Source organism: Carlito syrichta, unplaced genomic scaffold, assembly GCF_000164805.1.
Source record: "Carlito syrichta isolate Samal-C Ts95f unplaced genomic scaffold, Tarsius_syrichta-2.0.1 Scaffold301885, whole genome shotgun sequence".
NCBI classification, from domain to species: Eukaryota; Metazoa; Chordata; class Mammalia; order Primates; family Tarsiidae; genus Carlito; species Carlito syrichta.
In genome coordinates this window covers 1-10,880 of record NW_007245981.1, presented here as the reverse complement: position 1 = coordinate 10,880, position 10,880 = coordinate 1, and the positions used below count along the sequence as shown (strand labels likewise).

Genomic DNA, 10,880 nt, shown 5'->3' with positions numbered 1-10,880 from the left:
ATATAAGTCTTCCCTCCTGTTCTAGCCCCCAACAAACAGGCAACTGCCCCTAACAGTTTCCTTTGTGAAATGTCCTCACCATCAAGGATATGTGCATATAACTCTATTCTTACAATTTTTAAAGATTTTAAGTTTAAAATTTTGATTGCTAATAAATACATTCAAACCTTTCATCAGTCTAGGCAACATAGCGAGACCTTGTCTCTACAAAAATTTAAAAAATTAGCCAGCATGGTAGTGGGCTCCTGTAGTCCCAGCTACTCAGGAATCTGAGGTGGGAGGATCACCTGGGAGGTCGAGGCTACAGTGAGCCATGACTGTGACACTGTACTCCTGCCTGGGCAAGACCATGGCTCAAAAAAATCCCAAGCAAAAAACCTTTCAATTCTCAGCTTAAAACCTAGAAATTATTTTTAAAAGGTATATATTGAAAGTTTTCTTTTTAAGCTGGGTGCAGTGGCTCACCAGTCTTCCAGCTATTTGGAAGGCTGAGATGGAAGGATCATCTGAGCCCAGCAGATCAAGGACGCAGTGGCCATGAATTGCCACTGCACTCCAGCCTGGACGACAGTGAGACTCTGACTCAAAAAATAAATACTCGGTGGCTCACCCTGTAGTCCAGTGCTTTGGGAGGCCGAGGTGAGTGGATTGCCTGAGCCCGCAGGTTTGAGACTCGCCTGGGCAACTTGGTGAGACCTCATCTCTACAATAAATCAAAAAAAGTAGCCGGGCATGGTAGCGCGCGCCTGTGGTTCCAGCTACTTGGAAGGCTGAGGTGGAAGGATCGCCGGAGCCCAGCAGGTCGAGGCTGTGGTGGCCGGGAGCAGCCACTGTACTCCAGTCTGGGTGACAGAGTGAGACTCCAACTCAAAAAAAAAACAAAACCCAAAAATAAATAAATAAGTAAAAGAAATGAGGTCTTGCCCTGTTGCCCAGACTGGAGTACAGTGATACCTTGAGTTCTTGGGCGTAAACAATCCTTCTATGTCGGCCCTGAGTAGCTGGGACTACAGGTGTGCACCACTGTGCCTGGCTAATATTTAAAAAAAAATTTGTAGCAGCCGAGCGTGGTAGCTCAAGCCTGTAATCCCAGCACTTTGCGAGGCTGAGGCAAGTGGATTGCCTGAGTCCATGGGCTCAAGACCAGCCTGGGCAACATAGTGAGACTTCATCTCTACAATAAATCAAAAAATTAACCAGGCATGGTAGCGCATGCCTGTAGTTCCAGCTACTTGGAAAGCTGAGGCAGAGGGATCATCTGAGCCTAGCAGGTCAAGGCTGCGTGGCTGTGTTGAATTGAGGCCTCACTCTGTTGCCTAGGCTGGAGTGTGTACTCCAGCCTGGGCGACAGAGTGAGACTCCAACTAAAAAAAAAAGTTTTGTAGAGATGGGAATGTCTCTATGTTTACCAGGCTCGTCTCAAATTCTTGATCTCAAGCAATCTTCCTCCCTCTGCCTCCTAAAGCGCTGGGATTATGGGTATGGTCCACTACACCTGGCCTCTTTTCTCCCTTTTTTTTAAATCCCAAAAACTATAGTACAATATCAATGTTCTGTGTCTTTTGGGTGTTTTTTCCACTTAAATTTATTGTACTTTGGCCAAGCACAGTGGCTCACGCCTGTAATCCCAGCTCTTTGGAAGGCTAAAGCATGAGGATTGCTTGAGCCCAGGAGTCTTAGACCAGTCTAGGCAATATAGCAAGACCTTGTCTCTACAAATAATTAGCCAGGCATGGTGGGGTGCACCTGTAGTCCCAGCTAATCAGGAGGCCGAGGTGGAAGGATCGCTTAATAAACTCAGGACTTCCAGGTTATGGTGAGCTGTGATTGGGCCACTGTACTCCAGCCTGGATGACAGAGTAAGACCCTAACCCAAAAACAAATCAACAAACAAATGAATGTATCGTATTTGGAGAGCATCCTCATTCTTTACTACAGCTAATCGTATTTCATTATACTACTTTACTATAATTTATTTAACTCATCTCCTATTGATGGACATTTGGGTGACTTCCAGATTTTGCTGTTACAAACAGTACTGCGGTGATTAACCTTGTATAGACATGATTAAGTGTGTTTGCAAATATATCTCCAGGATAAATTCCCAAAAGTTATTATTATGAATAATAATACTGTCTTAATTCAGAACATTCCACAGTAGGCACAATTAGTTCTAACTTACCAGGACTAAATGTCTTAACTCCTCTTCCCACTACAGGATTGGATTTCATAGATACTCTGGGACTCACACTCAAGTCAGGAAAGCTGATATGCACATCAGGAACTGCCTGATCACTAGAAGTCCTTTTTGTGCCCATGCCAAGCCCTGGGCCAGCTCTAACATGTCCTGAGCTGCCACTGTTGACCGCTTGGGACCTGTCATTCTTTCATGAGCTCCCTGGTAACCTGCTTCCCTGCAGTGACATTAAGGAGAGTGTCTGGTTTTTCCTACATTTTACATTTTCAGGGTTTTATGTCCTTGATTTTGTAAATATCAGTAATCACGTGGCCTAGTTAATGATTGTCTTAGTCTACTGTGACTGCTATAACAAAATTCCATGGACTGGTTACCTTACAGATTTTTTTTTTTTTTTTGAGTTGGAATCTTACTCAGTTGCCCAGCTGGAGTGCAGTGGCACACTCGCAGTCACCACAGTCTTTACCTGCTGGTCTCAGACAATCCTTCTGCCTCAGTCTTTCAAGTAGCTGAAACCACAGACGTGCACCACAATGTCTGGTTATGTTTTTGACCTATTATAGGGATAAGGTCTCACCAAGTTGCTCAGGCTAGTCTGAAGCCCTGGACTCAGGCAATCCTCTCGCGTCTGCCTCCCAAAGTGCTGGGATTATAGGAGTGAACCACCATGCCTGGCTGAACAACAGATATTTATTTCTCAAAGTTGTGGAGGCTAGAAGTTCAAGATCAAACTGTTGCCAATATTCGGTATCTGGTGACTAGGATGGCCTTGCTTCTGGGCCCTTCCCTCTGCAGATTTTTCTCTGTATTTTCACATGGTGGAAGGGATGAAGTATCTCTTTGGGCTCTCTTTTACAAAGGCACTTATCTGCTCATGAGGGATTGGCCCTCATGACCTAATCACCTCCCAAAGCCCCACCTCCTGATAGTAAAACCTTGGAAGTTAGAATTTCAACATGAATTTTGAGAGTAAACAAACACTCAGACAAAACAATTATATAATAAGAAAATTAGACTGGGCATGGTGACTCACGCCTATAATCCCAGCACTCTGGGAGGCTGAGGCAAGAGGATTGCCTGAGCCCAGGGGTTTGAGACCAGCCTGGAAATTAAAAAATTAGCCGGGTGTGGTAGCGCACGCCTGTAGTTCCAGCTACTTGAAAGGTTGAGGCTGAAGGATTGCCTGAACCCATCAGGTTGAGTCTTCAGTGGCCATGAGCATACCACTGCACTCCAGCCTGGGCGACTGAGTCAAAAAAAGAAAAAGAAATTTACTTTTGTCTTAGATTGAAACTCAGCTGCTCAAGTTCTGGCAGTTAGTAAAGAAATCTGTCTGGGCCAGGCACAGTGGCTTATGCCTGTAATCCCAGAAATTTGGGAGGCAGAGGCGGGAGGATTGCTTGAGCCCAGGAATTCAAGGCCAACCTGGACAACATAACAAAACCTCATCGTTACAAAAAAGTTTAAAAATTAGCCAGGTATGGTCTTACATGCCTGTAGTCTTAGCTCCTTGGGAGGCTGAAGCAGAGGGATTGCCTGAGTCCTGGAATTTGAGGCTGTGGTGAGCCATGATCATGTCACTGTCCTCCAGCCTAGGTGACAGAGTGAAACTCCACCTCAAAAATAAAGTGTGTGTGGAAAAAAAATGGTTGTGGTAAGTTGGTGAGAGGGGCATCCCTAGAACTGGGGTCTCCTGATTTCTTTCTTTCTGCTATTCTATGCTACATCCCCAAAGAAGTCTCCCTCCAACAATTTTGAAATTTTGTCTGAGATAATTTCTCAGAAAGAAATCCGTTTTTAGCCGGGCTCGGTGGCTCAGCCTGTAATCCCGCGCCTTTGGGAGGCTGAGGTGTGTGGATTGCCTGAGCCCGTGGGTTTGAGACCTGCCTGGGCAGCGAGACCTCATCTCTACAATAAATAAAAAAATCAGTTGGGTGTGGTAGCACCTGCCTGTAATTCCGGCTACTCGGAAGGCTGAGGCGGAAGGATCACCGGAGCCCAGCAGGTCGAGGCTGCGGTGGCCAGGAGCAGCCACTGCACTCCAGTCTGGGCGACAGAGTAAGACTCCAACTCAAAAAAAAAAAAAAAAAGAAATCCATTTTAATCCATTTTTCTGTCCTATGTCTAACCCATCCTACATTTCTTCTTAGATTCTCTTGCAGTGCCTCTACCAGGGGTCCTCAAACTTTTAAAACAGGGGGCCAGTTCACTGTCCCTCAGACCGTTGGAGGGGTGGGCTATAGTTTAAAAAAAAAAGGAATTTGTTCTTAGTTTTTTTTTAAAACTATAGTCCGCCCCTCCAATAGTCTGAGGGACAGTGAACTGGCCCCCTGTTTTAAAAGTTTGAGGACCTCTGCAGCTCTTGGATGTAACAATCATTAGCTAACTTTTTTTTTTTTTTTTTTTTTGAGTTGGAGTCTCACTCTCACCCAGGCTGGAGTGTAGTGGCATGATCATGGCCACCGCAGCCTTGACCTGCTGTGTTCAGGCGATCCTTCTACCCCAGCCTTCCCTGTAGCTGGAACTACAAGCACATGCCACCATGCCCAGCTAATTTTTTTGATTTATTGTAGAGATGAGGTCTTGCCAAGTTACTTAGGCTAGTCTCGAACCCATGGACTCAGGCAGTCCTCTAACCTCGGCCTCCCAAAGTGCTAGGATTAAAGGCGTGAGCCTTTTTAAAACTTTCAATTCAAATATAAAATCTAATGCCTTTGAGTATCATGTGTTCAGGAACTTAGTGCTTTATAAGTCTTAACTCTCCATCATAGCCCCTTGTGGAACAGATACTATTATTATCCCCATCTTACAGATCAGAAGCATAGAGATTACATGACATAGAGGTAGCAGTCAGTCGTCTTATATGGTACCTTCCTAGTTCCCTATGTTATGCCCAGTTGCTTGAATTATCTAGGTATATAGTCCTAAGGAAGGTAAAAAAAAAAAACAACTAAGGTTGTTTTTTCTTTTCTTTTCTTTTGAGTCAGAGTCTCACTCTGTTGCCCAGGCTGGAGTGCAGTAGCACAATCACGGCTCACTGCATCAAGGTTGTTTTTTCTTCCTCAGCTTGGGTTAGGGAGATGGTGGTAAATATCACCTCTCCTCCCCCCAAACAGGTTTGAATATTGGTTGTGCTGCTTGTATTGTGGCTGATTGGTTGTGGCTGCTTGTATTATGGCTGATTGATTGAAGTTTTCTGTCTTACCCACGTGCCGTTCGCCCCCATACAGGCTCTAATAGACTGGCCCTCTTCTAGGCTCTTAGAAAGATCTGGTACAAACTTAACTCAGGATGTGCTGAGTGGTGAATTGAAGAAGCTCTCGGATGGTCTGGAGGGCACCAAGTACAGTAATGTGATGAAACTCATCCGAGTGGCTCTCAGTGGACAGCAGGTGAGCGGGAAATGGGCTGGATGGTTTCCTGGAGCCCCTCACTTATCCTTACAACTAGCATTTACTGACAGACATTAAACTGATTTTGGAGGGTACAAAGGTGAATGAAACATAGTCATGTCCCTCGTTAAGTCCATCAATAAAACTTTATTGAGTTCCTACTATGTACAAGTACCATGCTAGGTATAGTAGTGAATAAGGCACATGTGCTCCCTGCCTCCATGGAGTTTGTGGTTTATTGGGTATAACAGACCTATCAACAACTTACCTAGTATGGGAACACCAGGCTTCTGTGACCTATCCTCATCGAGAGAAATTAAAGATCAATAAAACACAAGTTTGTACCTGGGTGTGGTGGCTCACACCTACAATCCCAGCACTTTGGGAGGCAGAGGTGAGAGGATTACCTGAACTCAGGGGTTCGAGACCAGCCTGAGCAACACGGTGAGTCTTCGTCTCTACAATAAATCAAAAAATCAGCTGGGCATGGTGGTACACACCTGTGGTTCCTACTACTTGGAAGGATGAAGTGGAGGGATCACCTGAGCCCAGCAGGTCGAGGTTACGGTGGCTGTGAGCATGACACTGCACTCCAGGCTGGGCGACAGAGTGAGATTCTGACTCAAAAAAAAAAAGGCTGGGCATGGTGGCTCACGACTATAATTCCAACACTTTGGGAGGCTGAGGTGAGAGGATTGCCTGAGCCTATGGGTTCAAGACCAGCCTGGGCAACTTGGGAGACCTCATCTCTACAATAAATCAAAAAATTAGCCAAGCATCGTGGCGCATGCCTGCAGTTCCAGCTACTTGGAAAACTGAGGAGGAAGGATCACCTGAACCCATCAGGTCAAGGCTGCAGTGACTGTGAGCTTGTCATTGCACTCCAGCTTGGGCAACAGAGTAAGACTCCCAACTCAAAGCAAACAAAAAACCCCACAAGCTCTGCTCCTTGGAATACAGGTAGCAGTGTTGGAGTGGGCCTGGGCATAACTTCCACAGATGGAGGCTGAGCATCAGTTCCTTGGGCAGGGTAAAGCACTAAGGCTGTCTTTTTTCTCTTTTTGTTTTTAGCAAGGACCTCCTGTAGCTGAGATGATGGTGTCCTTGGGACCAAAGGAAGTGCGGGAACGAATCCAGAAGGTGCTTTCCGGCTAGGGAGAGGATGTGCAGGACAGTGGAGGTGGCCCTAGGAACCTGTGCTCTGGGCAACTGCCTTCAGACGAGAGAAGAAGTAGGTCTGGCACCCATCGGGAAGCTCGCAGAAGGAAAAAAGAGTGGAAACACAACCTCTGGCTGTGGACAGTATATTCTTGGTTCCACAGCAAGGAATCAGTTGGCCAGGGAAGCCCAGCCCACCTCACCTCATTGACTATGTAAAGGAAGTCCCATGTTTGATTTTTGATACCACATTACATAGAGGAGGTTAGCAGTTACTTCACAGAAAAGTTAACATTCCAGAACAGTCCAGTGGGCAGGACTTAGGAATTAATTTGCCTGGGTTGCCATAACAAAATGCCACAGAACTAGATGCCTTAAACAAAAAAATAGATTGTTCCTGAGGCCTCTCTTCTTGCCTTGCAGACAGCTGCATTCTCACTGTGTCCTCGCATGGTCTTTCCTCCATGTACACACATCCCTCGTGTCTCTCTGTGTCCAAAGCTCCTCTTCTTAGAAGGACACTGGTCAGATTGGAGTAGGGTCCACCCTGCCAGCCTTGTTTTAACTTAATTTCCTCTGTAAAAGCCTCTTGAGATACAATTACTTTGAGGTACTGGGGGTTACTTCAACATAAGAATTTTGGGGAGTCACAGTTCAACCCCTAATAGTTTGGCAGCAGCCTGGACTCATGGATCCCAGTTCTCAAGTCCAGTGTGGATTCAGAATAGTCAAGGACAATTGATACAGCAGGACTGAACTGTACGCCAGACTTTTCTTGGGGTTGTAAAGGGAGAAGTTACTTATCTGCCAAGGGTATGCTTTATACTCTTTGTCCTTGGACCTTGGGACAGCAGCCTGTGTCTCCTTTCCCTAAAGGTCATCTCTTTTTTTTTTTTTGAGTAGGAGTCTCACTCTGTCACCCAGACTGGAGGGCAGTGGCACACTCCTGGCCACTGCAGCCTCGACCTACTGGGCTCAGGTGATCCTTCCGCCTCAGGCTTCCAAGTAGCTGGAACTACAAGCACAAGCACCATGCCTTGCTGATTTTTTGATTTACTGTAGAGATGGGGTCTTATCAAGTTGCCCAGGTTGGTTTTGAACCCATGGGCTCAGGCAGTCCTCTCACCTTGGCCTCCCAAAGTGCTGGGATTTAGGCATGAGCCACCGTACCTGGCCTGATCATCTCTTCTTGTTTTCCAGTTGGACTGGAGACCTTCACCCTGGCTATTGTGTGACTTTTTCTTCAGATCCACCTCTTTCTTGCACCATTATTTGCCAGTCATTATCTGTAGGTTTCTGAAATGAGAGGTTCTCCTTATGGTCTAAGGTGAATAGGAATAGCTCAAGTGAAAGAAGAATGATGGTGAGGTATAAAAACCCCTTCACGGCTTCTAGGCTTCCTCTGTGTGGCAGCCAGCCTCTGAGATGGCCCCCGCAGATCCCTGCCTGCTAGTATTCACACCCTTATGTGGTTCCTCCCCACATTGAAAAGACTGATTTGTGTAACCAGTAGGCTACTGAGGATATGATAGTTTGACTTCTGAGGGTAGATCATCAAATCCATCATGGCTTCCATCTTGCTCTATTGGATCCCTTATTTGGGAATCAGCTTCCAGGTCCTGAAGATAGACTCAGGCAGCCCTGTGGAAAGGTCCCTGTGATAAGAAATTGAAGCCTTCTGCCAACAGCCTGGGGAACAGTGTGAGACTTCGACTCAAAAAACAAAACAACAACAAAAAATTCACAACTCTGAGAAAGTTGGTGTTCTTCTTTTGTACATTTTAGGTAAGAAAACAGGTTCTGAAAAGTAACAGTGCTGAGATTATAGTATGAGGGGGACTAAAAAAACAAAACAAAACCGGAATTATCTTTTGGAAGGCAGGCTCCTTGTAGTACAGGCTTCCCCCACGATGTAAGTGGCCTAGGAACCCATAGGCATCAGTGTACCAGCTAACGTTGTTATAAAAGGCTGCATTGCAGAAGAAATGTCCTGAGTTGTGGCAAAAAGGTGACTGGTTCTTCCACCAGGGCAACATACCCAACCACACCGTGCTGAGTGATCAGTTTTGGAGCAAAAACGGCATGACCCCCATGCGCCACGCTCCCTGTTCACCTGATCTTGCACCGAGTGACTTTTTCTGTACGTCCCATGTTGAAAAAAGTCCTTCAAGGGAAACATTTTGCCGATGTGGAAGAGATTAAACAAAAATGGCAAAAGCATTAGAAGGCATCAAAATCGACGAGTTCAAAAACTAAATAATGAAAAAAACATCTCGATAGGTGTATTGCATTAAATGGAGCATGCTTTGAAGGTGACTGAAGTTAAAGCATGTAAGAATAAATACATCATTTTTTATAAATAAATTCTGAGTTCTTGGGGGTGTCTCCCGTCATATGAGGGAAAGCCAGGGTTTAAACTCAGACCTGTGACAATTCAGTGTCCAAATTCAACTCTTACCTACTAAGTGGCATCAGAGCTTCTGCTTCCTCCAGCCTCTGCAGTTGGAGTCTCACTGTTGCCCAGGCTGGAGCACAGTGGCACTCTCATAGCTACCACAGCCTCATCCTTCTGGGCTCAGGCAATCCTTTTGCCTCAGCTTTCCAGGTAGCTGGAACTACAGGTATGCACCACCATGCTCAGCTGATTTTTTATTTTTTTATTTTTTGAGTCGGAGTCTCACTGTGTCACCCAGGCTGGAGTGCAGTGGCATGCTCACAGCCGCCGCAGCCTCAGCCTGCTGGGCTCAGGCTATCCTTCTGTCTCAGCCTTCTAAGTAGCTGGAACCACAGGCATGTGCTACTGTGCCTGGCTAATTTTTTGATTTATTGTAGAGATAAGGTCTCACCATGTTGCTCAGGCTGGTCTTGAACCCCTGAGCTCAGGCAATCCTCTCGCCTCGCCTCCTAAAGTTCTGGGATTGCAGACTTGAGCCACTGCACCCAGCTGATTTTTTGATTTACTGTAGAGATGAAGTCTCGCCGGGTTGCCCAGGCCGCTCTTGAACCCTGGGCTCAGGCAATCCTCTCACCTGCATCTCCCAAAGTGCTATGATTACAAGCGTGAGCCACCATGCCTATCTAGCTTCTGCTTCTAAGACATTAAGAATGGTTACAAGGAGCTCTTTGGCCCATGATCAAGGAATGTGAAAAAAAAATTTTTTTGAAAGTGAGAAAGTAGGATTTATTGAGAGGACAGAAAAGCTCCCAGTGGGAGGGAACCTGAGGGTGTTCCCTGGGAATGTGAATGTTTTAACAGTGACGATCAAAATACTAAATTGGCTAGGTGTACCGTGGTAGGCTGAGGCAAGATGATTGGTTGGGATGGTATTATGTTTTTGTATATTTTAGCACAATTTTTAAAAGATTCTAAATTGGCCGGGTGCAGTGGCTCATGCCTATAATCCCAGCAATTAGGAAGGCCGAGATGCAAGAATTGCTTGAGCTAGGAGTTTTAAGACCAGTGTGGGCAACATAGTGAAACCTTGTCTCTACCAAAAATTAGCCGGGCATGGTGGTATGCACCTGTAGTCCCAACTACTTGCGAGGCTGAGGCAGAAAGACTACTAGAGCGCAGGAGGTTGAGGTTACGGTGAAACCTGCTCATGCCACTGTACTCCAGCCTGAGCAACAGAGTAAGACTGACCAAAAAAAACCCCGCTAAATTGATAAAGCTGCTGCTACTTCCTCCATGGTAATGAGCTAGCTAGAGAGCAGCTCTAGACTTGTGTCTTCTCATTGGGGGTTTTGTTCAGGACCAGGAGGGTTTTTTTGTTTTGTTTTGTTTTTTTGGTTGGAGTCTCACTCTGTCACCCAGGCTGGAGTGCAGTGGCATGCTCACAGCCACCGCAGCCTCCACCTCCTGGTTTCAGGTGATCCTTCTGCCTCAGCCTTCTAAGTAGCTGGAACCACAGGCATGCACCACCTCACCTGGGTAATTTTTTGATTGATTATGGAGCCAAGTTCTCACCTGTTGCTCAGGCTGGTCTTAAACCCCCGAGCTCAGGCAATCCTCTCACCTCTGCCTCCCAAAGTGCTGGGATTATAGGCGTGAGCCACCGAGCCCAGCTTGTTTTATGTGTGTTTTTTTTTTTGAGTTGGAGTCTCACTCTGTCACCCAGATTGGAGTGCAGTGG

The 10,880-nt window shown here is 46.0% G+C and overlaps 1 protein-coding gene across 1 annotated transcript in view; it reads left to right on the top strand.

The window, feature by feature from the left end:
* EARS2 (glutamyl-tRNA synthetase 2, mitochondrial) overlaps positions 1–6,969 on the top strand; it is a 26,927-nt gene extending 19,958 nt beyond the window's left edge. The window contains exons 8-9 of the mRNA XM_008055560.2: positions 5,454–5,589; positions 6,661–6,969. Coding sequence (XP_008053751.1) covers positions 5,454–5,589; positions 6,661–6,744 — 220 coding nt within the window. The 3' untranslated portion in view covers positions 6,745–6,969. The remainder of the gene's footprint in view (positions 1–5,453; positions 5,590–6,660) is intronic.
* The last annotated feature ends 3,911 nt before the right edge of the window (positions 6,970–10,880 follow it).